This window comes from Colletotrichum aenigma (assembly GCF_013390185.1).
Source record: "Colletotrichum aenigma strain Cg56 chromosome Unknown KSG_Cg56_contig04, whole genome shotgun sequence".
Taxonomy (NCBI): Eukaryota; Fungi; Ascomycota; class Sordariomycetes; order Glomerellales; family Glomerellaceae; genus Colletotrichum; species Colletotrichum aenigma.
In genome coordinates, this window is record NW_023500910.1 from 433443 (window position 1) to 460654 (window position 27212).

Here is a 27212-nt window from a genome sequence, read left to right on the forward strand (position 1 = left end):
AAAGGCTAGGTCGGAGGGTTGGGTCGGGATGAGAGTCGACTTGTGGGATGAGCCCGTTGTTGCCACCGACAAAGACGATTCACTCATGGTGAAAGTGCAGTACTGGTGGAGAAAAGAAGAGGACGGGTGGCTTCAAATTTTCCACGACATTGTGTACCTGGGATCTAAGGATGGAAGCCAGGGCTCAGGAGGCGAGATACTAGAGTGAACGAGTGCTTCACTGCGACTTGCAGTAGTGAAGCAGGTTCAATGCGTCTCAAAATATCCGATGTATCTGTGCAGCATGCGCTATCAAGTAAAACGCGTGATGACATTGCTACTATGGAAGTGTTGGTAAACGCTACCGAATGTCATGAGAACGACTAGCTGTCGGCGCCAAGCATACAAGATCAGCGATCACCGGAGCACCCAGGCTAGCCTCGGCTCACATTCCCCGCAGCCGGTGCATGGGGTCACTCATAAAATGCTATCAACCAGACATCTTCTCATTGCCAGCATTCTCTCGCGTAGACAATTCAACATGTCCGCTCATTCAAACGTGGAATCAATCGAACTGGCGACACCTTCGGCCTTATCTTTTCACACAGACGAACGGATAATCGACCCCAGCGACTCGACCGAAAGCCATGGAGTGCAGCATCACCATCAGCTCGAGCCCACTGACCGGGGCTTCGCGGCATGGAAGCTCCTCTTGACTGCGTTTGTTTTCGAGGCTCTCTTATGGGGTGATACAACCTTTCGGTCTCATATTCGCAGCGTCAACGGCTGATTTGTGCCAGGCTTTCCGCTCTCGTTCGGTGTCTTTCAGAATTACTACTCCAAACAGCCCGCCTTTGAAAGTAACAGATACATCCCGGTCGTCGGGAGTGTCGCTTCTGGTATCAGTTATCTCGGCGCACCAGCCGTTACACCCTTGATCAAGCGATTCCAGCGCTTTCAGACACAGATGATTTGGGCTGGATGTAAGTCGTCACATGTGCCCAATCTTCATGAAATATCACTGATATGGTGGTTAGGGCTCGTATGCATAGGAGGCGTCGTCCTCGCCTCGTTCTGCACCACCGTTGAGACTCTCATCCTTACCCAAGGAGTCGCCTACGGAGTTGGGTTCCTCATTTTCTACTACCCGATCCTCACCATGGTTAACGAGTACTGGATCACCCGCCGCGGCATGGCTTACGGACTGCTATGTAGCTCATCGGGTGTCTCTGGGGCCGTCTTCCCATTCGCCATCGAGGCACTCCTAGACAAGTACGGCTACCAGACGACGCTGCGAGCTATCGCTGTTGCTCTGTTCGTCTTGACTGGGCCGTTGATCCCGTTCTTGAAAGGCCGCTTGCCGACTTCCGTTCACAGCACCTCCACCCGCATGGACTGGAGCTTTCTTCGCGATGCCCTCTTCTGGGTCTTTTCCATTTCCAACATTGCACAAGGTCTGGGTTACTTCTTTCCGTCGCTATGGCTTCCATCATATGCCGCATCCATCGGCCTCAGCGGAAGAGACGGTGCTCTTCTGCTCGCTTTGATGAGCGTCTCGCAAGTTGCCGGCCAGCTTACCTTCGGCTGGCTGTCTGACAGAAAGGTGCCCCTCGAGGCACTGACTATTGTTTCCACGGTCATTTCAGCAACCTCAGCATTCGCCCTGTGGGGTCTTGCCCACACCTTGCCGCTTCTCATTGTCTTCGCCCTGGTTTACGGCTTCTTTGCAGCCGGCTTCACAGCCATGTGGGCAAGGATGACGACTGCAGTGAGCACCGACTCGACTGCTGTTCCCATGATATTCAGTCTTTTCAATTTTGGGAAAGGAGTAGGCAATGTTTTGGCTGGGCCGATAAGCGGAAACCTCCTACATCACATCACGTCGGCGGAGAGTTATGGCCTGGTCAAGTACAAAGGGGTGGTTGTTTTCACGGGATCGTGTATGGTCTTTAGCACCGTTGCCATTGGCTTCAGATACGCGAAACCCTGCTGGCCTCGAGAAGGGTAAAGTGACGTCTCTTGCTGTTAGATGAGGCATTAGAAGACCAATGTTGTTAATCGCATTGTTGTAAGGACTTGCTCTATGCAAAATTCAAAGCATATACTTCAATGAGAAGTCTTTGTAGAAAGTTGGAATTCTTTGCTAGATAGCTCCACAAGTACATGTGGAGATTTTCCCAACCTTGGAAACTGAAGAAGGCTATAAGAAAGGTGGTTATACATATTCAGATGTAAATCAGACTTGTCCAACTTTACTATCCTAGAGTGTCTGCAGTTCTGATGGGGTGCTTGGGAGAAACATCTGTGTGATTGATGCTGATCACCAAGCACCACCCCCACTGGCGACCAACCGCCCGGTCAGCAATTTTGAAGACAAAATTAACAACTTAGAGGGATGAATAAACTCCCTTCCTCGACCACCATTGATGTGTTGATTTCTCCCACAGTTGCTCGGCTTGAGATGTCCTCGCCGCTATCTCTTTTACACACATATACAATTTCCCCATACATTTACCATGGCTCTGTGGGCACAATGGTGAGGAGTGGGGAATGGTGAGGAGTGGGGATCGTAAACTTTACTGCGACGTTACGGGGATGAGCCCAGCTGGAGAAGGTTGACGAACCGCTGATGTGCAATTTCATGAAAGTCTCCCACCGGCATCTTATTTTATCTACAGCATATTTAACATTAAGCAGACGTCTATTGAGCACTCGAAGTCTAGACGCCGCGATTGTTTGTCAAAGCGGGATGCCAGGGGAAAACAACGTCCTGTCGAGGATGACCGCGGAAGAAACACAGACCATTGATCCATCTCTTCGTGACCAAGTTTGGACGGTGGTAGCCATCCTCTAATGGAGCTCCCTGTGATTCAATCTCAATAGAGACATGTTTGTCGATATCGTTGGGGTACGAATTACGAGATCCCTCTTCTTTCGGTTTGGATGAGGTGAAGACGTATATCGGTTCGTCCGCCCAAGACTCGGGTTTGTCGATGGTGAACCCGTACGAGTGTTCACTCTCGCTGTCGCTGTCGCTGCTGCTGCCGCTGCCGAATTCTGATTCAAGCTGGCCTACTGCATCTTCTTCTCCCGACCAATCCTCGTCAGTATCCCACTCGCTACACACTGGAAACTCTTCGCAATCGTCAAGTATGAAGATGCCCTTGTAAGAGAAATCGCTGTCCCCTTCTAGAATCCCCCCAAGACACAGCGGCTTATGAGCATCCATCGCGGCCACCACCATTTTGGCCATGGTTCTCATGTACCATCGAGAAAATGACTCATTGTAATCAAAATGCAGGCTCTTGTCGATGAACTTTGCAAGTTCTTTTGCAATTGGCGTGTACCCAAGTAACTCCAGCACATGCTGAAGCTGGCTCAGCCGCCAAAGCACATAGTCTTGTCTGGACAGTGGGTTTCTGTCATCTTTCCTAGATGGAAATTGTTCAATCGGAACCTGGAACCGAAGTTGAAGTTTCCACAGGTGACCCTTGGTTAGCACACCTCGGGGTGTGAGTACGACGTTGTTGAAGCGACATCCATTGTTGAAGAGAAGTGGCTTTTTGGAATGTGGTGGACAGAAACCATCAAAGGATTCATCCTCGATAAAGCTCGAGACCGTCTTCTGCAAGCAATCTTGTTTCTGCTCTCTGTCCAAAGGCTCATTCTTTATCATCTCCCCGTAGTTGGAGGCCTTCCTGAGAATGAGATCTGCACTGGCGGCCAGATTCGGCCTCTCTTTCTTGCAGGCTAGACAAAGCTGTGTCACCTGTCTATGAAAGTCGATGGACTTGACGCATAGCTCGCCAACGGTTGTGCCGAAGACCTTCTTCTTATGTCTCTTCTCCTTTTCAAGCTCCGGAGAGTGGGGGATCAGGAGCTTCATCTTGCTTTCACTGAGATACTTCTCCTGAAAGGTCCAGGCCCTGCTCCACCACAAGTCGGATGTAATTGCTTCCAGAAGGTCCATGGCATCCCGAAGTATCAGCGACGATGACACCGCCAGGGGACTCAGCCTGAACTCCGCAGAACCCGTCATGTGGGTAATAAAGACGCCTTGGAGGATGTCGGCCAAGAGACGCACGTCCTCCTTGGAATCGATCCGTCTTGCGAGTAAGGAGATTGGGTGGCCGCTCAGTCCGTAGACCAGGTCCATCGCTTGCATTCCTTGGGTCTTCTCTGGCCCTTCTTCTTGGACGATGCAGTGCTGGTCTATCCACACGTACTTCAAACGTCCTGGCTGGGCATTTGTGTAATGCTGAATTCTCTCGAAGACCTTGTCGCGCACTCTTGACGGTTGAAAGTCATCTTTCAATGATGTCTCTACCTTGAAGCCTCCGGACCTCGGGTCTTCGCCCTGCGCGGCATTCCATGTCCAAGACACAGCGATGTAGTCGCTCCTCTCCTCGGCGTTGAATCCTTTCCAGCGCCGCCATTTCCCTGGAGAACGAGCATCATCACTGCCTGCGCCGCGTTTGTTGTCTGGTTCGAAGTAAAGGACATCTAATTTCCTGACGAATTGTAGAGGTTTTGATTGGTCGACGATGGCTTTCTGGACGTCTAGCAGCTGATCAACCAGACCCTTTCCACTCTCAGAGACGATGGACTGTAGCGAACGGTCTCGATCTTCGATGTCAATTCGTGGGTCCGCCATAACGGCGCCTGGGACAGCAGCGTCTCTGATTCGGGATGACAAATGCAGCTGTTCCTCGGCCGAGTCTGGTGGATTTGGCATGTTGGCCGGTCGCAGACGCGTCAACGGGCGCGTTCCGCCAGTTGGGATCGTCCAGAGCGCATGACGATGTGGCTCAGGGCGTAGTACGTACTACTCCCACTTCCCGTGGGCCCTTGACCGACCCCTGAATCCCTGTCTTTTACCACCCTAATTCTTAAAATTGTGACCTGGGTACGCATTTGTACAGGCTGTGCAGCCGCTACGCTCAGATTTCCGCGGTGCTCTTCAAGGGCCTCTCATCAGTACGTCACCTGCGGCGTTGTTGGCGACCTATCGGACAACTACCGATTCATCTTGTCAATGAGAGCCGCGAGTCTGGCTGAGACATTTTCGCTGTAGAGATGGAGGTAGGAGAATTTTCTTAGACTCAAAAACGGCTCAAGTGACAGAGCCTTGCCTGAATTCAGAGACGGTACGGGTGGTCGCTGACCAGGATCCGGTTCGGGTTCGGGTCTTCAGAGCCTTGCCGAAAATGTGTGTTGCCGACAGGCTGACAGCTTAAAGGAGTACGCGTACAAGGCAGATCTTTACAGTTACCGGTAGAGATTCTGACAACACACATGATTGGGCACCGGTGGGATGAGGGAAATGAGGAGTTGCTGTAACACTATCGTAGATTGAGGGAGTGCCATTGCGCGTTCCCAACTCCTAATCCCTTCAAATGTGGGCATCGTGGAGTGGCCCGTCCCAACAGCGCCCACCGTCCATGCCACCTCCCGAAAATGCCTGCCTCCCGGAATGCTTGCTTTCTTTAACCTCGAGTCTGAAGGTCCAATCGGCACTTGTCTAATTCACGTCGAGCTGACGATTCAGGATGGTTTAATTTGAGAGAGCTTGCTGGGAGGGAGAAAAGCCTTGATGCTCGACATGACAACCCAGCCGCAGCTCAACGGGATACTACGAAATCCTTGTGAAGCTTGCGATGAGAAGTATTTTGGGAAGATAGAATGCAACTGTAGTGGCTCCTGAGATGACATCGACTGGAACTCAATTGGTCGCCAGCTCCGTGGTGAAGCCAAGGACTTCGATGTCAGCCTTTGGATCGTCGTGACCAAGCTTTAAGGCTACCTATCTCGTGGGGACCGATAAACAAGAGTTGATCGTCATGTGCACATTGTAGAGCCTGAACACTTGATGGCCATCAGACAATCGGACGAAACAAGATCTTTGATGCGTTTCGATCTCACCCTGTCACCGTCTCAAGATTGTAGAAGTTCAGACCAACCGATCACGGATGCACCCGTATCACTGGACAAGCTCTAAACGAAGAATTTTCTTCTTTCCCAGCCAGGCACAATATCTCAAATTGATGAACTCGGGAGCCAAGAACAAGGCGACTCCGAATCACACAATCCAATAGATGTGATATCACCAGGCCCAGGGACGCGCAGCAGCACCCCCGCATCCCGAGCTGAGCCACTTTTTACGTCCGTCGGCGATAGACGCCTAAAGCACGCCCTACAGGCAAGAAGCCTCGGCTCAGTCCTACTATGTCAACTCTCGGCTATGGTGTAGTAAACAACGTAGCAACCTCTCACGATAAACCAATTCATTAATGAAGATTGTGGTTGGTCGCGGTAGAGCAAAACCCCGCAAGCTGACGGGATGTTGTTGTAAGGAGGCACAGGTATCTGCATCCCTGAGAGTTTAGAAAACTTCCCGAAGCCACTGCGCAGCAAACGTGTGCTGGCCTTCCCGCTCGGTAGTCTATTTTTACAGCATCAGTTAAACAACAAACCGGGCGTGATTGGCCAATTCGGGTCTGTGAACGCGTCCTCACCAACAAGCCAAAGCCATCCAAGTGGGCTTTGTTTCGGCATGTGGGATGCCGTCCCGTTCAAAAGGAGGCTTAAACGGCGGCACCGACTCCACTCTTGACGGAAGGCTTGCGTGTAGGGCCACATCCGGATGCTTGGTCTGGCTCGCGGAGCCCTCCGCTCGTCGCCCTGCCGGGATATGATCGAGAGAAAATTAGCCTATGTGGAGGTCGGTGTCCGGGGTGGCTTTGTTATGCGCAACCCGTCATTCGCCAGTCGGCCGTCCACGACTCCCTTAGACCCGTGCCAAGACGTTGAATCTAGGTGTTGATGGCTTTTGCGCCAAACAGAGTAAGGGGGCCAATTTGGCAAAGGGGGCAACGTCGTCGTCGTCTTCGTCTAAGGGCTCCACCGCCCGAAGCTCTGTCTCCCCGGTACCACGGTCCCTACCTTACGCTGGGTAAAGAAAGTTGACGTTGCTGGCCCGGGACAGGGGCGAAGCATTGAACGCTAGCTCTACCATCACGGCGGAAGCCCACGCAATCGAGGCCCTCCGGAGCCACCGTACACGTCTCCCGAGTCAATGGCGGAGGCTAATTGTGATGGCTGTGATGGGTTGGGCTCCACTGTTGGACTCATGCGACGAACTCCCATCATGGCACCAAGGCGGTTCGTGGGGGATAGCTCTGATTTGGATGTCATCTCATTGAGTATAATAACCCAAGCTCGATTCCCTCCAGAACCGAAAAGAAGATGCTCATCAGCATCACCTTCACTCCACAACCATCTACCTCTCGCTTTCACTTCCAACTCATCCTCTTGTTCACACCAACAAGTCGAATAAGCAACTTTCTTTTCATCAACACTCCAGTCACAAACAGCCAACATGCGCTTTTCCACCGTCGCCTCCGGCTTGGCCCTCCTCTCCGGCGCCATTGCCCACCCCGGCCACGACCTCACCGAAGAGATCGCCGAGCGCCGCGCTTTCCTCGGCAACGTCAAGCGCGCCAGCTTGGCGCACTGCGCCGATAAGCTTAAGGCTCGTGGCGTCACTGCCCGCAACGTCGCCCGCCGCTCTGCCCAGGTCGAGAAGGCCCGCCACAAGCGCAGCCTGAAGAAGCGCGACGCCGCTACTGTCCTCGCCGAGTCTCACAACCAGACTGCTCTTGGATACACCCTCGAGACCGACGCCGCCACTCTCTTCTCCGGCAACAACTCCTGCGTTCTTACCCCTGAGGTTACCCAGGGTCCTTACTGTAAGCACACTCACTCAGGCGTTCCTCAATCATCACTCAATGCTAACACTTTTACCAGACGTCTCTGGCGAGTCTGTCCGCCGCAACATCATCGAGGACCAGGAGGGTGTCGACATTGTCCTCGACTACCAGGTCATCGACGTCGACACTTGCGAGCCTGTCCCCAATGTCTACCTTGAGATGTGGCACTGCAACTCCACCGGTGTCTACTCCGGCATCGTCGCCAGTGGTAACGGCGACTCCTCCGACGAGACCAACATCGACAAGACCTGGCTTCGCGGCATCCAGCCCACCGATGAGGATGGTGTTGCTCAGTTCGAGTCCATCTTCCCCGGCCACTACACCTCCCGTGCCACCCACATCCACTTGATGGTCCACCACAACGCCACCCTCTACTCCAACGGCACCCTCGGCAACGAGATCACCGCTTCCCACGTCGGCCAGACCTTCTTCGACCAGGACCTCATCTCCGCCGTTGAGGCCTTCGCCCCCTACAACACCAACACCCAGGAGCTCACCACCAACGCCGACGACTCCATCCTTTCTGAGGAGACCGCCACCGACGGTGTTGACCCCATGATGGAGTACACTCTCCTCGGCGATAGCGTCACTGACGGCCTCTTTGCTTGGATGGCCTTCGGCATCAACACCACCCTGTCTCAGACCGTCACCCCCGCCGCCTTCCGCTACGAGTCCGGTGGTGTCGAGAACTCCAACTCCGGCGGCGGTGGTGCCGGCGGCAGCCCCCCCAACGGCACTGCTCCCCCTTCCTAAGCGCTTCATCTCTTGATGGTTGAGCAAAATTGATCGATCGGGAATTCGAACATGCATAAGCGATGGAAGCAATTGGACACTGGGGTTCATTGCAACGGGTTGTCAAGGAATAGCATTTAGATCGGCGTTGTTTGTTTTTGGTACATGTACACACTTTGACTCTTGTATAAACATTTTATCCACAAAATCAAATACGCGAGCTTTTATGTTCTCTGTGAACCTTGACTTGCTACATCATTGGTCTCCATGTGTAAACACTTGGCCTCCTGCACTTCTGGTCGCCATTTGCGAGAGGATTATTCTACCTCATTTCGATGCGGCCTCCAGTTTCAGGGTTCAAGCAGTCGGTGTTGGCAGGCATGAGCAAGCTGAGCTGACCCTCGAAATCACATTCGTCGGGCAAGCCTCAGCAGCGTATGCAGGCACCACCGACACATCAGCGATGACGGTCTTTGTGAACTCGCCGCAGAACTCCTGAGACTCCTCCAGCCGGCCTGGTACACTGGAAGCTCTGAGAGCGCGCAGGCAGTTGTCTGCATTGCAAGTCTTGGGCTTGCATGCCTCCTTCTTTGTCATTTTCACAAGGTAAGCACCGCGCTCAATGGTGTTGACGAAAATGAAGCCCGATTTGAAGTACGCGTACGAAGACCATGTTCCAGAGAACTGGATGGCTCCGCCCCCGGGTAAAGAATCATCCTCGGGGTAGATGTCGAAATAAGCGATCTCGCACACGCTGTTGCCGGTGGGATCCTCGGGCACCGACGAGATGTCCCAGACCCGAACACCTGCGCCATAGTTTGATTGCACAAGGAGGTCACCGACAACGTACTGGTTGTGATCGATTCCCTTGACGTTGTGCTTGAACAGTCCTTTTTGAAGAGGCTTTTCGAGACTCGAGATGTCCCAGATGTACGTGACTGGGTATCCATCCGCAGCCGGGCCAGCGAGCTCGTCTTCGTCGTACTCGTCATCCATGAAGAGCCATTCTGGAATCATCAGTACCGTTTCACTCCAGGTAATTCAGTGGTCGGTACATACCTTGCCAGTTAACATCATTGACCCAGCCCTGGTGAGTGAAGGTGGCGCCCTCATAAGATGTGCGAGAGATGATCTTGGAGTCCTTCTTGTCGGAGACATCGTAGCTAGGGGGAGCCAAATTAGGACTGGTGGAGACATGAATCATTCTTCTCCATGACAACTTACATAGTCAAAGTGTCTTCGTTGTATCCGTAGCAAATATCCCGCCCGAAGTACTTGGAATCGGGGCCACGGTAGATAAGACATTGAGCCTGAACGAGAAATGTCAGTCATGACCTACAGTGCTCACGCAGTTCGCTTCTCCAAAGACCTACATCATGAACGTAGCCATCTTGCCCATCGCATCCGAGTGCAACAGGGTTGCTGGGGTCTTCCAGGCTGAAGAAGTAAAGACCTCCCATGCAGCTCACGTTGCGCGGTTGAACGCCGACAGCAACGGCATAGTTAGCCTCTTCGTTGACAACAACATTGTGGCTACGTCCCAAGGGAAGCGTCTCAATGAAGTGGCCTGTAAGATCCTTGTCATTCGAAAAGAGGATAGGGGCCTCAGATGGATCGATATCGAGGAGCTAGACATCAAGTTAGGCGAATGTTAAACCTTGCTCTTGGTTCGCTCTCACCTTTGTCATGTCAAAGATCTGGATGCCGTGGCCCTCAAGCTCGCTGCCAATGAGCATGTAGTTCTTGTAAGGCCGAATCTCGTGCCAGTAAGCTCTATCGCCCACAGGAGAATAGGTCGGACTGTATTGTGTCAATAGAATCCTGCGATGCCATTCTAATCGTTCTTGAACTCACAGGAAACCGAGGTTCAGCATCTTTCCCTCCGGCAGAATCTCGATGAAAGCACATCCATCGAACATGCCGCTGACTAGATTTTCACAGTCAGTGTCCGTGGGAAGTCGTGTCGGTGTTTTCAATGCTTACCGATAAACTCGCGATCAGAGTCAGGGTCGGTCCAACCCCATGAAGAGCTGCCGCTCTTACCACGGTAATCGGTGTTTGGAGACCCGAGCGTCGCGTGGTTGATGAAGTCGTAGAGGTCCATCTAGGGAGAACATAGCCGTGAGCGATGATTTGCGAACTTGTCACTCCTCTCAACTCACATTCTTGCACTTGAACTTGTGCAGAGGGCTGTCGGGGATGGCCTCAGCGTAGCCATCAACACACTTGGTGTACCCAAGCCTGGGCCACTGAGACGAGTTCATGAGACCTACGGCTTCTTCGGCTTCCCAATGGGACTAGACATCATTATCAGACTTAACCCAATCACAGATATTTCATCAGCTGTGGACATACAATCTTCTTGGCCATGAGTCTCTCGTGAATCACACCCGAGTCATAGAGCTCTGCAACAATTAGCAAGTGGTTTGAATGGCTCCTCGGGAGGAGAACACACCAGCAGCGCGAGCCTCATCCTTTGGGAGCTCCCTTGCCTGGACAGTAACAGCGGCCAAGACCGCTGCGCTGGTGACGGAGTTGAGACGCATGTTGTGCTGATTTGACGATTGCACTTCTTGGCTTCTTCAGAACTCAACGCAAGTGAGTCGCACGTTGTCAGGGCTGCGTCCTACCGAGCAGCGAGATCTATGAATGCGACATAACCATTGTATTTATCTGTACGCCATTCTCTTACGTGACATCACTGAAATCTATCAACCCTCCGACGTCCCCGTCAAATCCCAGAAAGGCAGGAAACAAGCCTCTTGGCGAGTCCCGGCGTATGCTGGACCCCGGGACCAGGCTGAAAAAGCCACCCGATCATCCAGGCACCAAGCTTCTAATTGCCCTTCGTGCTGATTTTTCACGCATGGCTGGACTACTACCCCGCGTTCGGGCGAGACCAATATTAGTGACTAAAGATGGAATTGGAAGGAGACAAGACTTTTGCTAGTTAAGCCAAGAAAGCCAAGCTTTTTCCAGATAAGCAAAGGTGCTGCCCGTGAGAAACCGAATGTAACATCGGGAGGCTTGGAAAACGGTGAACGTTGCGACGAAGGCTATTTGACCAAGGCGGGCTGCAGCTGGATGATCTTTTTAGAGCTCGGCATCGCGCTAGACAAGATGTTTCCCGGGACGATGGGTGGTTTTTGGATTCCAGCAGCGTGTTCTGACATGGGTAAGAGTTCCGCAAAGTTGCCAAGAGTTCGAAAAGTCGCTATCAGTCTCCAATCAAAATACGTAACATCTTTTTCTGTTCAACCTGCGATGAGTTAAAAGCGGCTGCTCTTGTACAGAAGGTGTGGTTTGAGAGAAGTCGTTTTACTCATCTTTCTGGCCCTGAAACGGTGCACCCGATGTCGATGCTCACTCATCGTCGCTCAAGCGATCGACTCCAATTACATTGATCCCATGAAGGAAGGCAATGCGTACCAAAGAGATAGTTGATAAGTACATTTTACCTAAGTTCAACACACGTCAAATGTGCGCTTCTCGATACTATAAGTCTTGGTTGAAAATATCTCTGCCATGTACTAGGTATCTTGGTCCTCCCCGAATCGAAACTGATCCCCCCGACCGAAAGGACATAAACGCATGCAATCAGGAGCAAGAATACCCACGCATTTGCATTCAAGTCTAAACAACTATGCAAGAGAAATCATGGTCATCAATACGTGTTTGCACAGCCAGGATACGCTTCGGGATTTTCCATTAAAGTTGCATGCCAATCAAACGACAAAGGCCGGAAAACTAGAACCGTAGGTTGGTTTCAAGAGGGCTACACCGTGTCCGCTAAAGCTACAGCTACGGTGTTCGCTGAGGCGCTGCGAAGATGACACGGCAAATCGTTCTCATAGCGCATGTTGTCGCACCAATGATTCATTAAACTCATCAGCGCATACCTGAATTGAGGTTAACTCTCATCTTGACAGAACAAACTGATGTCCTTGAGATATTGACACTTCTTATTCTTTTCCGTAGATGTTAGTCGGGCTCAAAGTTGCATCTGGACCGCAATGTACCACTCACCTTGCCCAACACCTTCTGTTCCGTCGGATGTTTCAATTTCGCAGTTCCTCCTCAGCAGCAACCCAGATGACGTGCCCCCAAACCAGAAAATTTTGAGCGATTTCGATAATCAACAGCAGACTCTGACGATTCAAGAGCTTCGTTTTAATGCAGCACGAGATGCCTCCACTCTCAAATCACGGTATGGGCTTCAAGCAGGAGATGTGGTCTGCATCTTCGCCCCGAACTCTATTTCGTGGGTAGTTCTGGCTCACGCAATCCTGTGGGCTGGTGGGTGTTTCTGGTGAGTATATGTCGTGGTTGGAAGCAGTTCGAACTTCAGCTCTGATGAAATTTCAGTGGCATCAACTCCCTGGCAACTGCACATGAGCTGACTCACTACTTTACTGTGGCTCAACCGAGCATAATCGCAGTCGACGGCGAGCTGTTGCCCAAGGCCCTAGAGGCCTTGAAGAAACTGAAGTTGAGGACAACTCCAAGACTGCTCGTTATTGGTGATGAGAGCAATGCTCGAAAGCAAGATGACTACCCTAGGGTATGAAGTGCCCTGCCACGACAAGATGCCTGGCAAGATTACTTACGGTAACAGTTTCCCTTGGACTTCAGGTCTTCAAAAGAAAGCCCCATACAACCTTTCGATCTTTCCAGGCGAGACAATCGGAAGATCCCTGCAGGAATGTGCTTCAGTTCTGGGACGTCGGGCAAGCCAAAGGGTGTTGTCTTCTCTCACCAAAATCTTATCGCATATCTCCTCACACTCTGGGCCACGAATCCTTTCACGCACAATGCATACATGAGAGAAGCCTTCTTTCCGTCCTTCGCGCACATATACGGCATTGTGTCTGGAGTTTTATTGCCGGCTTGGGTAGGAAATCATGTCCAGCCAATGAGGAAATTTGAGTACCTGCCGTACCTCCGAAGGTGCTCCGAACTGAAGGCGACGGTATTGAGACTGGTTCCGGCAGCAGCAGTACGAATGGTGAAGGACACATTCATAACAGACCTAGATCTGTCCTCGGTACATACAGTCATGTGCTCTGGTGCCCCACTATCCGACACTACAGTGAAGGGGCTGAAGCGGCTTCTTGGACCCGAAACCAATGTTCTCAACGGCTATGGAATGAGCGAGGCCACGATCACCCTTCTCAGACATACAAGAAACGGACAAAAGGGATCTAGTGTTGGCAAGCCTGCCGCTGGAGTAACCGTTCGTGTGGTAGATGACCACTTCAATGACGTACCAATAGGCATCGAAGGCGAGTGTCTGGTTAAAGGGCCGACTGTCTTCATGGAGTATAAGAACAACCCGACAGAAACTGCCTCGGCCTTCAGAGACGGATGGCTATGTACTGGAGATGTTGTCAAAGTTGATGAAGATGGGTACTTTTGGTTGACTGGAAGGAAAAAAGAACTGATCAAATACAAAGGGAATCAAATTGCACCGGCGGAGTTGGAAGCTATACTACTTTCTCACCCATCGGTCATGGATGCGGGGGTATGTGGAATAGCATGGGACGGTGATGGCGAAGAGGTTCCAATTGGGTTTGTCTGCTTGCCATCTTCGACAGCAAAGGTGGACTATTCAAAAACGTTGGATGAGATAAGAATCTACTTGGAGGAGCGTGTGGCCCATTACAAAAGGTTGAGAGGAGGACTGCATTGTCTAGAGTCACTTCCGAAGAATAGCTCAGGCAAGTTGGTCAGGAGCGAGCTCGCAGCTATTGCGAAGAGGATACACCAGACTAGGGCCAGGTTGTGAATGAAGTCAAGCACGCGTGGGTTTTAATTTCAGTCTTTCTCAAAGACACAAGAACTTTCGAAAGAAGCGTGTCGTTAGTTCGTATGAGATAAATCTGTGCGCTCAACTTCCAAGTGAAGCATATACAAAAGAGAGCTTTCGTAGATTACTTTCAGATGAAGTTACATGAGGTAGGTATGAGTTTGTGACGGCATAAACACATTCAGCAGTTCCATCCACCATCAACACCGATAGCAGCACCCGAAATGTAACTTGCCTCGTCACTGAGCAAGAAAGCGATCACAGTTGCCGCCTCCCTCGGCTGACCGACCCGCTTCAAAGATGGCTCGACGACAATCTTCATGTCCCTAGATGCCTGCGACATTGGTGTATCGATTTTTCCCCTGGCTTTATTAGTTTCTTTCATTTTTGACAGAAGTTGGTAAGACTCACGGGCAGATGCCGTTGACTCTAATGCCCTTCGGCCCAACTTCTTTTGCAGCACTCCTCGTCAAGCCCATGACGCCATGCTTACTGGCTACGTATGAAGCGTTTTTGTTCCGTCCAATAAGGCCAGCAATACTACTTGCATTGACGATTGCTCCTGTGTTTTCAATGACACGCAGCTGAGCCTTGAGACAATGCATGACCCCAGTCAAGTTGACACTGAGAATGAGGTCCCATTCGTCAAAGTCTTGCTCGTCGATTCCTTTGAGACCGATTGAGTTGGGGATGATTCCGGCCAGGTTTGCCGCTCCGTCAAGCTTTCCAAAATGCTTCACAGTCTCTGTGATCCATTTGTCAACCTGCTCGTAGTTCCTGACGTCCACAGTAAAAATGAGGACATCGCTTTCGGGGTACTTGCACTTTATATCAGACTGAGCTTGTTGAAGAGCTTTTTCCTGGACGTCAGCGAGAGACAGTTTGGCTCCTCGCTCAGCAAGGAGATGGGCTGTTGCGAGACCTATGCCAGAGGCACCACCAGTGATGGCGACAACTTTGTTGGAGAATTGCTGTGCGAAAGTCATGATGAGAGACTGTAGAATGACATTGACCTACGTGAATTTGGCAACCGAATAACCTTCAAGTTCGGTTTTGTATAAGTTGATCTTACTCAAAGGCTCGTCCGCGACTACAGAAGCCGGTAATATGTTTCCGTGTGCCGGTAGGTTTCGGCCTGTTCCCCGCTCCGATGAAAGGATGACCACGGATGCGGAGTTCCGCATCTACGTTTCCAATGAAGCCGGATGTCATTCAATATTGTTTCCCACTTAGCACTTGCGAAGAACATCGTGTTTTCGTCTATCGACACCCAAAACCTCGAGTTTGGTGCGCATGATGGAGCGACAGTTTGTCAGGTCCACCACAAATCGCCCTCATACCCTTGTACGTATGCAAGGCGCTTAGCTGCAGCCGTTCTTCTCCCGATTCCTGACAGAGATGATTAGTGGACATGTTCTTCAGAGTATATCACACGATTACGCTCAATCAAACCTCAATCTTTTCTCCCCTTCTTTTGACTTCCGTTCTTGCAGGTTACCGCCGAAGGCAAGTAATCCGAGTTACATGGCGTGGTAGTTGGAAGCCGATATTGCCCAATCAAAAGACCTCACGAGACATGTCACGTTCCTTTGAGTTGCTGACTAAACATACTAAGGCGTACTCCTACCAAAGCGGTGGGCTTGAATTTTGCCAATTTTTCTTACCTTGACGACGCAATCCAGGTCAAGAATGCCCTCCTCACACTCACCCGCCCACCCATGACCAATCAATCTGCAGCGCCAGCGCTCTTTCGCATTTCTCATGGCAGTACTCCACGTCTTAGAGCTCCCCTGCGAGATTTTAGACCAAATCATCTCTGAAGTGTTCGTGCCATCGTCATCATCCATAATACACTCTGATGCCATCTGCTAACTCGACCTCTTCTTGAAAAGACGAGGTAGTTTGAGGCCAGTCTCGTGCGCGTGTCGTACATTCCGCGTCCTGTGCGAGCCTAGGATCTGGAGTCATGTGTCTTTGAAAGGATCACAGCCTTCAAGTCTCCCAGCGCTTGTGAAATACTGGCACTTGCGCACTGAAATCGCCGCATATGTGCTTGACCTTAATGTCGACTGGGAGCGAATCAACCGAAAGAAGGAGAAAATCAAAAGCGAAGATGTTGCCGAACTTCAGATCATCGTCAAAAGCTTGAACCTCGATTTGCCAGAAAACTGGCATACCTTGACAGAGAACTTATCCATACTGGCGGGTATCGCATTCCTCCAGGCGCGGAATGTTCGACAACTATCTATCACGGCGGACAAAAAGTCGGAATATTTCTTCAAAGCCTTGCCATTTCCGGAGGAGACTTCCACACGCTTGCGAAATTTGACGGATTTACGTTTCGTTGCCAGTCAGACTGGCACATGGCCTGTTCTACTCGATCAAATCTTCCCTCTCATGAAACTCGCTCCTTCATCAAAAGCTTTTATGGAATCAACACTTGTGGGAAGTTTGAGGGCATGGATTGGAACGGCATCGTAAAGCTCAAATTGGCAAGAAGAGGCGTCATCCCTGTCGAAGACACTCCCAGGTGGATCAAATCTTGTGGGCGTTTGGAAGAATTTGACTTGTGGGCGCTTACTGATTACGACGACTTGGAAGATATTCTTCCGGCTCTGACATTTCACGGCGAGAGTCTCAAAGTTCTCAAGCTTGATATAGGCGGGTGGGGAGACACGGCAATGCGCCTTCGTTCCTTCACTAAACTCCCCAGTCTAGAGTCACTGAAGATAACTGCGGATGAATTAGGCTTTGGCAGCGACTGTTTGCTGCGAGAATTTCAACCGTCGCTGAAACACTTGAAAATCAGTGGCTACATCGATGGCTACAGAGAAGAGTTCGTCTGGTTTGCTAAAGAAGTTGAGGGTGGCAAGTTTCCTGACCTCAGAACTATAAGCTTTACTGAATGGGAATGCGACGGGGATCACGAAAACAGTTGTCGTTTAGTAGACAGTGAGTCTTGGGAAGGAGGCGAAATTGGGTGTGACATGGGGCAGACCCTACGTGACGTGAGAGAGATGTTTTCAGCGCTGGGAGTTATAGACCCGACGCCTTGGGACAATCCTTGGGACAAGGATTGTACACCGAGGGAGCTCATGTACCACCTCCTCCTCGAAGATGCCACCACCCCTTGAATAAGGTGTATATACAAAAGCCTTTAGCTACTGAAAGAAAAGTCAAACGTCTTTTATGACATAGAATCTTTGCACAAAGTCTCCTATTACCCGGATGATGATGCGTGTAACACGGTGGGATGGGCACCTACGAACTAGCTGTCTTATCGAAGTCATCAAGGTCTGTGGCTGGCGACTCAACATGACGAGCTTTGTCAACTTTTGCCCGAATCTTCGTAGCCGGTTGTGATTTTGTGGCCCCACGCTTCAAGTGGAAATGAGTCGCCTGTTTGGGGTCCCCATCAAACCAAGAAGCTTAAAAGGTGCTGGCGCACTTCTCGGGCACGTTTCCCCGCAATCTGCAACTCCGATATCTAGCAGCCCGGTTATCGAACTCCGCGAACCCACCTGTGCTACTTCGCCGCACCCCAGATTTTGCTAAGTTGGGGCAGTAAACGGGCAGCTCCTAGGAAGAGTTTGGTGATTCAGTGGGAGAGAACAGGCGACTGACTGGTCTTCACTCGGATCAAATTTTCAGTTCGTCATGAGGCTGAATGGCACCAAACAGTCTAGCAATATCATGAAGTATTGAATTCACCACAGACTCCGCTTTCCAGGGTGTCCCGATCTATGAGGTCTGCGATTTCGGGAAATCGTTGGCGAAACAGGTTGCCCACCGTCCAGTTTTTCAGCTGCCGTAGATGTTCTTCGTAGACCGGGTTGATAGTTATTTCAGACATCCCGGGGCCATCCGTAGCCACAGTAATAAGAACCAATGAAGGCTCATAGGTCCAGCTTACATCAAAGCTCGAGCTGTAGGTGGCTGCCCAGTCGTCGAGGGTGATGTCGGGATTCGCGATGAGATACTCCCGAACTCGAGGCCTGGTATTATTAGCATCAAGACTGGGTCAAACGACCTCGCTGTTACAGAGAGCGCTCACCAAGGAATTCTATCAATCCATGCGGCATGAGCTGTGGTGAGCTGTGCAGGCACTGGCCTTAACCAGGATGGCATCAGATCCCAACTTTGCTTGTCGAGGAGGACCATCCACTATGGCAATGAATCAGCCTGTACTCACAACGAATCATTAGACATAGATTGCGCATACCTTTAACAATAGTGCCATGTTCTGGAATACGGCTACTTGTTTCGGGAGGGTCTCTATCTCGGGATACGTCCGTACGACGTCCGCGACGACGTTGCTGATATTATCTTCTGATCTTCCTTGTTGTTGCACCAGTGAGGAAACCTTGGGCTTGAGGGTATAGGAGGATGTCGATGTGAGAATGCCGTCAGATCGAACAGAATCCACGAAGCCCTGCAAGACTTGGTCCGCAATGCAACCCGGCGCAGTATTCCGGGAGGGTAGCTCCCATGGACTATCAGAAAGCCGTCTTTCAAAGATGAAGGAGTCATCGCCGGGCCCAGAGTTCTCATTTCGTCCCAACAGGCTCAGCTGCAGTGCAGCATTCTGTGCTTTGAGCTGTGCGTTCTCACTCTCGAGAACCCCAATTCGTGTTTGAAGCACGGCGACATCTTGGCTCCTCTCTTCCATTGCAGAATCTAAGTAGGCGATTTGGTCGTTTAAGTTCTGTATCGTCCACTTGTTGCGATCACGCATGGCTTGCTGAGATTTCCTGTCTCTGGCCCGCTTCTTCTGCAGTTCGATATCCTGCTGTGTCATCCCAGAACTTTCCTGGACCGTCGACGAGCCCACCGAGGAGGGAGACGTGGCCGACTGAACGGAGGCCGACATAGATGGTCGTCGAGGCATAATCGTTCTTCGAAATTGGTGATAAGAGGTCTAATTGACAAGGGAAGAGGATGTGTCTTCCCGAACGAGGTGGAAACGATGCGCAAGTCGTGTTGGGGTACCCCAGAGAAACAAGACATCCGGGCCAGGGTTTGCTGCGGGGTCAGCCACTCGCACAGTAGGAAGGATGTCACTATTTACGCCACGATTTTGGTTCGTGAACAGTGAGAAAGCTCTCAGTCTCGTGGGTTTCTGAAGTGGCATTCGGGCCAGTTTGATTGATGTGCTCCAGAGAATAAACAGGGACTAAACAACTCGCTGGCTGCTTGCTATCATATGATCGAAATACTCCAAAAGTCTGCTATCAAAGCGACACTTGTTCCCACACACCTTCAGCGATTGTTGATTCGCTACAATAATCCCTCTCCCCTTGGCTTCCCGCGAAGCCAAAGTACTATTCTCATCACCTCATGCGACGCTCGACCTTGTTGGTCAGGTGCTTCTGGGCATCCATCGAGAACAAGCAGCCGACAATGGCGATAGCTCCGAAACCCAAACTAGCGAGATAGACGGTCTCAAATGCCTTGGAGTAGGCAGTGGGCAGGACCTTCGAGACGGCTTCCTTGACAGCGGTGCTCAAGCCTGGGAAGGTCTTCAACTTGTTGCCTTGGATTGCCTTTGCGAGCGCAGGAATCTGGCTGGCGGGGAATCCTGCAGCAGTAGCTGGCTGGGTGATTGCCGCGGGGATGGTGGTGGCGAGGCGGTTGGACAAGATCGAGGTGTAAACAGCAACGGCGATAGAACCTCCCGCGGAACGGATGGATGCCAGCAGACCCGAGGCCAGACCGATGTCTGCGGGCTTGCAGAAAAGGGGCGCCAAAGCGAGTGACGCGAGCTCGATGAAACCGACGAAGAAAGGGCCCAAAATCGTGAGAGCGATACCCGTATTCAATGTCTCAGGAGTCAAAGAGGCGAGAGCGCCGACGAAGCCAACCATGGCGAAGGTCGAGAAGATGATCCAGTATCGGACGTTTCCTCCCCACTTGACGATTGCACCGGCACATACCTGGCCAAGTGCAGTCGAGCTCGCTACTGTAGAAGAGAGCCAGCCACCATAGTTGATATCCGTCGTGTACAAGGCCTGAACCTGCTGGGGCCAGAGGAGAACGGCCGAGTAGTAGAACATACTGGCAACCGTTGCGCAGCAGACGAGAGCCATGAAGCCACGGTTGGCAAAGAACTTGACGGGAATGGCAGGATATGTGAGGTTCGCGAATGCTTCCCAGTAGAAGAGCGCAACAAGCAGGCCGACGCCGATAACCAAGCTCGAGATGGTTGCTGCGGAGTCCCAGGGGAACATGACTCCACCCCAAGAGACACCCATCAAGAGGAGGGTCAAGCCGGCGGTCCACAAGAAAATTCCGAGATCTTCGTCAGGGGTGAGCGGCGGGTCAGACAGAGTGCAACGTGATGGACTTACAATCAAGCTCTTTAAGCAGCTGTCTCTTGGTCTTTCGGTCGTGAAGGAGTTCAAATGTTGGCGGGTGGTAAAACAGGTACAGGAGGACGATGGCAAGGCCAACGGCGATGATGTTGATGTAGAAACACCATCTCCAACTCAGCTTGGGGTTCTCGACGAACTTGCGAGCTGCCGCTGAATTAGACATGATGTTGCAGTTGTTCAAATGCTAGACTTACCGATGATGGGGCCAAAGGTGGCGATGGGCGCATTCGTTGCGAAGATGCAGGAAAGAACCATGGGTCGATACTTGTTGGGAACCAGTTCGCCAACCGCAACGTTAAAACTCAGCTGCACCGTCTCTCCCAACCCGTAGATCGCTGCGCCGACGATGAGGGTGTTGACATTTTGCGCGACGGCGCAAACAATGATGCCTACAATAGCGACGCAATTGCCACCGATGAAGAACCATCGTCGACCGAAGAGATCGGACAGGCGGCCAAGAATGGTGTAAGTGAAGGAGAGGGAGAGCGTTCGGGCAATGTTGACCCAAGAGATGTATGGACTCGGGCCTGAATCGATAAGTATAATGTCGCAAAATGAACAACCAGATGATGTTCTCACCAATATCGGCGTTGATAAATGTCAAGACGTTGGTCGGCAGGATCAAGAAGATGTATGCCGATAGTGCAGAGAGACAGAAACCCTATTGTGATGTCAGCGACCGCTGAGCCCCTCTTCCAACAACACGTTTGACCAACCGCCATTGCACCCAGGAACCGAGGGGACCAGAAGTAACCGGGAGGCAGATCATCCCCGAGAGCTTCGGATCGAATCGAATCGGAATCGTCTCTGTCATTCTCGATGTACTTCTCCAAGGTGTCCATCCGTTCGAACTCGCGAACGGACTCGTTCTTGGAGATATCCATGATGGGATATCGGGATGTCGTTATGCGGGAGCCAGCTCGCAGTTGCAGTACCGGATTTCGATGGACTTGAGAACGAACGCCGAACAGGTGCTAGATGATGTAGATGGAGTATGCGCCTCGAGGCCGTGCTCGAAGTCTTATACAGCCCTTGTGTTTCCTTCCATTGACGAAAACCACCGGTGCTGGATATGTGGCAAGCGTTGAGGATTGATTGACGGAATAAGGGTGAGATGAACCCCTCAAGAAAGCAAGACACCACCAGACACGCAAGTCTTGGTTTGCCCCGTCCCGTCTGTGGCTGCCACTCCCTTCACTCGATCTTTTCTGCCGCCGTCCGGGCTTCACCGTCTTACACGCTCACACGGCATACGCACGCCAGGTGTCCCCCGGAAAACTCGAACCTCTTCGAAACTCCTTCATGGAGTCCTGCTCGCGGGGCGGGGCCTCTCCCTGCGCCATTCTGCGGGGAAGACCACCGCACGAGCCGAGCGCCCAACGTGTTGGCCCAATGTCCGGGTGTCGCATTCTGGATGTGACGGGCGCTGATTCATTAGCTTACGCTGACTCAAAAATGGCGATGTGGGATGCTCCTTTGTACGATTGAGGCGTTCTACGGTAGTTGAAACTGGCATTGGTTGCAGAACAGGCTGTTTAGCTCGTGACGGACTATGGACATCAAGATCCCATCACCTGGTCTCTGCCTGCATCTAGTGACATCGACGTGCGTCTGCCAACCCAACTTCCCGGGACCTGGCAAGCCGGGTCCTGAAGACGATCTCTTATAGCCAAAAGTAGGTTGAACCTGGCTTCTTCCTCCCTCGACTGGTTTCGGACGAAGGGTCTATTCAGGCCAAACATCAACCGGCAGGATGAGAAGCATTGAAGCATGTAGAACACACAGAACTAGTTCATCCGGCACGGGGACGCAGGTGGCTTTTTCAACACGGGATCTTATTTCCCCCCCTTGAACAACCCCATTCGCATGAGGCTCGTCACAGCTTGCTGCCCTTCCACCGGGGTTCCCGTTTCTCAGAGAATGCCTTGAGGCCCTCGAGGATGTTCTCCCCCTTTTGCAGGTCCGCGAATTCCTTCTCGAGTGTCCATTCGACCGCTCTCTCGACTGCCGCCGTCTCCCAGCCTTGTCTCAGCCCAGCCCTGGTGCAGATGATGGCGTCCGGGGAGTTGACGGCGATCATCTGCGCATAACGCACCGCTTCCTCGACGACCTTGTCCTTGGGCACCACCTTGTTCACAATTCCCCATTGTTCCATCTCTTGCGCTGATACATTGCGCCCCGTCAGGGCGAACTCGCTGGCTCGCTGGAGACCGATCGTGCGGATGAGTCGTGGCAAGGCGCCGCCTATTGCCGCGATGCCGCGCTTGACTTCTGGTAGGCCGAAGTAGGCGTCGTCTGCGGCGACGACGAGGTCGCAGTTGACGACGAATTCGCATCCGCCACCCATTGCAAGACCATTGACCGCTGCTATGACTGGCTTCTTGCCCAGCCTTCGAGATAAGGGCTTGAATGCGGGCGCGTTTCCCATCCGTTTGCTTGGGTCGGCGTCGTCAGCCATGCTGTTGTTCCACTCTTTGAGATCTGCCCCTGCGGAGAACGCTCTTCCCGTGCCTGTGATGATGGCGACGCTGAGTTTCGGCTCTTGGTCGAACCACTTCCATACCGAGTCCATCTCCCACTGCGCGGCTGTGGACATGGCATTGAGGTCTTTGGGTCTGTCCATGCGGACGAGGAGGACCCGAGGCGCAGGGTAAGATAGCCTGAGGAAAGTTGGAGTCGCCGGCGGCGGCGTTTCTGTTGGTGATTCTGCCATAGTGACTGGTATCAAACCGGGCGTCGCTGGCGAGTATGGTAGATTATGTCGAGTCTATCGTCGCAAGACAGAGAAGCTATCGCGGGGGCCAGAGTCAATGGCACAGACGGTGATGAATGGCAGCGGCTGCCACATGCCACCGTCCACCAGGAAGTCTAAACCAAGCAAGATGATCCCGGCCCTTCAAGACTCTAGAAAGAATGTCGAAGCTCTCGGACAGTCCCCCCACTCGACAGCCTCCCGCAGCCTGCCTCGGCGGCTCGGTGTAAGGCTCGCATGGCACATATCTCCGATGCTAAGAACACTGGGAAAGTCCAATACGGCGGTTGCTCCATGTTCACGCTGCGGTAAAGGGGGCAATGACTCGCTGGTACATATGGCCCGCTACCCAATCGCAACGGACGGGAAACACGTTTCCGGCGCCTTTACAGCGGGGAACGGAGGGAGGACGGGAAGCGTGGGTTCCCCCGCAGTGATGCGCGACGTGGGGGATGATCCCTCCTGCAGGGGCGCTAATGATTCACTCTCTGGCGTGGGATGCCTGCGAGGGGAACGGCTGTTAGAGAGAGTTGGGGGCTGTGTTGGCTTTGCGGAAGTGCTCGTCCGTCTCCGCGGTTGCGCAGCTGGAGCTGGGGTGCTCGGTTGTGTTGTGACGCGCGCCTCGGAATGGCTTCGTGCCACGGTCCCGGCTGTCGGTTGGATGATTGGGAGGTAGATTGGATCTTGGCCGAGCTGATTGAGCATCTCAAGCGCACTAGCTGCACCAATATTGTCCAGGAAAACTGGCGCTGATGAAGCGAGAGTAAACACCAAGTCTGAAGACGACTAGCAAAGCCGAAGACCCCGAACAACGACAATGTCGACGCCAAGAACGAAGAATCCCGTCCCTTCGTGGATTGAAAACCCATATCCTCATGTCGAACATAGCTTGATATCTTTCCCCCGAAAACACATCCTTCTAGTCACGATCAATCGGCCGGATCATATGAACTGCCTGCCCGTGGAGGCAACGATCGAGCTCGGCGCACTATGGAAATGGTACGATGCTGAGCCGGAGCTGCGATGCGCCGTGTTTACAGGCGCCGGGAATAAAGCCTTTTGCGCGGGAATGGACTTGAAGCAAAGACTCGACATTATCAAGACGAACGATGTAGCGTTTGAATATCCGCAAGGGCAGTTTGCCGGCATGAGCAATCGGACTGGGCGAAAACCCATCATTGTCGCATGCAATGGGCATGCTCACGGTATGTTCGAGCAATTGTCCTGAAGTGTGCAGCCACTGATTCAAGACTTCAATAGGCGGCGGTTTCGAAGCGATACTCAACGCGGATGTCATCTTCGCCTCGCCAAACGCAACATTTCGACTCCCTGAAGTCCTCCGCGGCGTATCAGCTCTCGCAGGAGCGTTGCCCCGATGCATGATGCTTTTTGGCAACCATCGCACGATGGACCTGATCCTCACGGGCCGCACAATGTCGGTGGAAGAAGCTCGGGAATGGGGACTGGTTAAAGAGATCGTGCCGCAAGAAAAGCTGCTTGAGAGAACATTGGACTACGCCGACGAGATTGCGGCATTGAGTCCCGACAGCGTCATCATCTCGAGGTTGGCAGCCAGGGAAGCTTGGGAGACTGGCGTTAGTAGAGCAACCATGCGCGGACAGGAACTTTGGGCGGAGGCGATGCTCAGAAGTAAGAATGCGTCGGAAGGGCTTGCGGCCTATCGCGAAAAGAGAGACCCAAAATGGTATCCATCGCACCTGTGAATGCGCAACTGTGGGCGGCTTCACTGGATAGACCACAGGCCTAGACTTCATACAAGAGCAACTTCGACGTCTCATCATCCAATAAACAGCGCCGATGGTTTAGTGGTAAAATTCTCCGTTGCCATCCAGCAGCGTCGGGGAGCCGGGGGTTCGATTCCCCCTCGGCGCAACCTTTTGCCTTTCAGAAGAAATGTCACCTTCACTCCCAGGTGCATTTTCTTTTTCGCATTTTTGCTCCATGTCTCATGGATCCATTTGACCTTGGCGCATGTCACGAAGCCACTATTGGAAACAAAACGTTCGCGTTTATGGGGGGCTGTGCTTACCGGCTCATGGGGCCCACGGTGTCCCGCACGTGTATGAGCCGTTGGCCTTATCACCGTTCATCGACTCAAGCAAAAGGAGTCCTTGGTCACTTTCTGACTCGGGAGATTCTTTTCACGGTGGCATTTGTCGTGTGACGCGGGCAGATCAAACTTCGCAATTTAGTCCACGTTTGGACGAAGATGAGACTTGGCGCGAACTCTGCATCAGATGTTGATTACAATTTGTCTATGCTGTGCTGTCTGCCAACACATCCCGGTCCATCCGGATTTCCGGACTCTCGGCGGACGCATCACAGCTTCACTTTCGCATTTGCAATCTTGGCATATCCGTTCGATCTGGAATAACTGTCAGCCACTCAGTCTTATCACGCCGCCGATATAACTCGACCGCGCAAAATGGCAACACGTACAGCGCAACTCTGCCGTCCTCCTTAACGATCGTCTCAAATACGACATCGTCCATCCCTCCTTCGGTCTTGACCACCCACATGCGAGTCTCCAGCGTGTCCCCGGGATAAACAACGCTCTTGAACCTTGCGCCATAAGCTTTGAAGCGGTTGGGATCGCTGTCACCTAGCTTCTGCAGCAGACCGTGGGCGGCCATGTTCCACGTGCCGAGGCCATGGAGGATGGAGCCCTTGAACCCAGCACGCTGACCGAACGCCTCGTCGGCGTGCATCGGGTTGTAATCGCCGCAGAGGCGATAGAGGAGGGCGGCTTCCGGGGTTGTCTTGATCGTGTGCACGGCGTCCGGCCGGCGGTCTGGCGGCGTAACGGCCTGTTTTGCCGGTCCGCGGGGCCCGCCGTAGCCTCCCTGTCCGATGCCGAATGCAGTGGAGGTCATTTTCGTGTAAACGGTTTCTGTGTTTTTGTCGACAAGCAGCTGCTCTGCTTCCAAGATCATGGCGCCACCTGCACATCATATTTAGCATTGCTGTTCCCTACCATATGTCTTGCCGTGCTCACTCACCCTTGTCATACACTCCAATCACCTTATTCCGGACCTCCAAGTCCAAGCCTGCCGAGGACACTGGAATTGGACGGATGATCTCGATGCCTCTCTCGCCGTCTACAGAACGCTGAGCGTCGAAAGGCGGAACGCCTGGAACCTGGCCCGACGTTGTCCGAGCGATGAAGTCGAAAACATCCTGGTCTGTCTGCTTGAAGGCGAGGTTGATGGGAAAAGTGGGAAAGGCGGCGAAGTGAGGGTGGAGCTCATAGAGGAAGTGAAGCTCGTCTTTCTTGACACCAATCGCGTTGGCCTAGGGCGCGTGTTAGTGATGCGATTTACAGCCACCTCGGGCGTCTAAGATTTGATGGATCGCGACTCACAAAGAGGAGAACATCGCGGCGGTTATAGCTGCACTTGATGGGTGGATGTTGATAACCTGCTGCTTTCCGAAAGTCTGCGTTGTCATAACGGCCTGAAGCATTCTTGACGGGCACATCACTAGAGGCCATCTCTCACGGGGTTATATCTGGCTCGGGTGCGTGTAAGTTCGGGATGTATTATGACGAGGTGGAACTGAAAACGCGGATGATATCGGCGGGATACGGCTACAGGGGCAGCAGGCCGCTAAATATGACGGTCGGCTGCAGATGATTCCCTGTCGGCAGTGCGCTTCAGTGGCCGGCTTGCCTGTATTCCCCGGGTTTGTTGGCCGAGGTTCCCCGCAGCTGAGCTGCTTGTTCGTCCTCGGTCCAAGACGTGACGAAGAGTAAACAACGTTCGGTCATCATCGGAAGTGTGGCA

At 52.4% G+C, this 27212-nt stretch overlaps 11 protein-coding genes across 11 annotated transcripts; 5 read left to right on the forward strand and 6 right to left on the reverse strand.

The window, feature by feature from the left end:
• Window positions 1-520: 520 nt before the first annotated feature.
• On the forward strand, window positions 521-1987 carry asaE-9 (MFS transporter asaE; the record flags this gene model as incomplete). Its single annotated transcript, XM_037321226.1, has 3 exons — window positions 521-725; window positions 780-962; window positions 1017-1987. The coding sequence occupies 3 exons, from the start codon at window positions 521-523 to the stop codon at window positions 1985-1987; spliced, it is 1359 nt and encodes a 452-aa protein (XP_037178736.1).
• Window positions 1988-7357: 5370 nt separating this feature from the next.
• catA (Catechol 1,2-dioxygenase) lies at window positions 7358-8501 on the forward strand (the record flags this gene model as incomplete). The annotated part of the gene is made up of 2 exons (XM_037321227.1): window positions 7358-7727; window positions 7786-8501. The coding sequence occupies 2 exons, from the start codon at window positions 7358-7360 to the stop codon at window positions 8499-8501; spliced, it is 1086 nt and encodes a 361-aa protein (XP_037178738.1).
• A 336-nt stretch (window positions 8502-8837) lies between these two features.
• CGCA056_v005977 (uncharacterized protein) lies at window positions 8838-11026 on the reverse strand (the record flags this gene model as incomplete). Its single annotated transcript, XM_037321228.1, has 10 exons — window positions 8838-9487; window positions 9540-9643; window positions 9705-9790; window positions 9854-10108; window positions 10160-10280; window positions 10335-10407; window positions 10464-10584; window positions 10643-10777; window positions 10836-10885; window positions 10936-11026. 10 exons carry the CDS (start codon window positions 11024-11026, stop codon window positions 8838-8840), a joined length of 1686 nt encoding a protein of 561 aa, XP_037178743.1.
• Window positions 11027-12493: 1467 nt separating this feature from the next.
• 4CLL5-0 (4-coumarate--CoA ligase-like 5) lies at window positions 12494-14265 on the forward strand (the record flags this gene model as incomplete). Its single annotated transcript, XM_037321229.1, has 3 exons — window positions 12494-12789; window positions 12846-13041; window positions 13096-14265. The coding sequence occupies 3 exons, from the start codon at window positions 12494-12496 to the stop codon at window positions 14263-14265; spliced, it is 1662 nt and encodes a 553-aa protein (XP_037178771.1).
• Window positions 14266-14467: 202 nt separating this feature from the next.
• lvr-3 (Levodione reductase) lies at window positions 14468-15272 on the reverse strand (the record flags this gene model as incomplete). The annotated part of the gene is made up of 2 exons (XM_037321230.1): window positions 14468-14648; window positions 14698-15272. 2 exons carry the CDS (start codon window positions 15270-15272, stop codon window positions 14468-14470), a joined length of 756 nt encoding a protein of 251 aa, XP_037178774.1.
• A 775-nt stretch (window positions 15273-16047) lies between these two features.
• On the forward strand, window positions 16048-16767 carry CGCA056_v005980 (uncharacterized protein; the record flags this gene model as incomplete). Its single annotated transcript, XM_037321231.1, has 2 exons — window positions 16048-16109; window positions 16179-16767. The coding sequence occupies 2 exons, from the start codon at window positions 16048-16050 to the stop codon at window positions 16765-16767; spliced, it is 651 nt and encodes a 216-aa protein (XP_037180429.1).
• Window positions 16768-17977: 1210 nt separating this feature from the next.
• On the reverse strand, window positions 17978-19156 carry CGCA056_v005981 (uncharacterized protein; the record flags this gene model as incomplete). Its single annotated transcript, XM_037321232.1, has 3 exons — window positions 17978-18281; window positions 18341-18450; window positions 18509-19156. The coding sequence occupies 3 exons, from the start codon at window positions 19154-19156 to the stop codon at window positions 17978-17980; spliced, it is 1062 nt and encodes a 353-aa protein (XP_037180428.1).
• A 460-nt stretch (window positions 19157-19616) lies between these two features.
• On the reverse strand, window positions 19617-21541 carry CGCA056_v005982 (Trichothecene efflux pump TRI12; the record flags this gene model as incomplete). Its single annotated transcript, XM_037321233.1, has 5 exons — window positions 19617-20581; window positions 20634-20801; window positions 20852-21184; window positions 21237-21318; window positions 21374-21541. The coding sequence occupies 5 exons, from the start codon at window positions 21539-21541 to the stop codon at window positions 19617-19619; spliced, it is 1716 nt and encodes a 571-aa protein (XP_037179315.1).
• A 992-nt stretch (window positions 21542-22533) lies between these two features.
• sidH-1 (Mevalonyl-coenzyme A hydratase sidH) lies at window positions 22534-23370 on the reverse strand (the record flags this gene model as incomplete). Its single annotated transcript, XM_037321234.1, has 1 exon — window positions 22534-23370. One exon carries the CDS (start codon window positions 23368-23370, stop codon window positions 22534-22536), a length of 837 nt encoding a protein of 278 aa, XP_037180430.1.
• Window positions 23371-24355: 985 nt separating this feature from the next.
• Window positions 24356-25133, forward strand: sidH-0 (Mevalonyl-coenzyme A hydratase sidH; the record flags this gene model as incomplete). The annotated part of the gene is made up of 2 exons (XM_037321235.1): window positions 24356-24614; window positions 24670-25133. 2 exons carry the CDS (start codon window positions 24356-24358, stop codon window positions 25131-25133), a joined length of 723 nt encoding a protein of 240 aa, XP_037179726.1.
• Window positions 25134-25749: 616 nt separating this feature from the next.
• CGCA056_v005985 (putative dehydratase NIT22) lies at window positions 25750-26920 on the reverse strand (the record flags this gene model as incomplete). The annotated part of the gene is made up of 4 exons (XM_037321236.1): window positions 25750-25795; window positions 25870-26371; window positions 26430-26721; window positions 26792-26920. 4 exons carry the CDS (start codon window positions 26918-26920, stop codon window positions 25750-25752), a joined length of 969 nt encoding a protein of 322 aa, XP_037178829.1.
• Window positions 26921-27212: the final 292 nt, after the last annotated feature.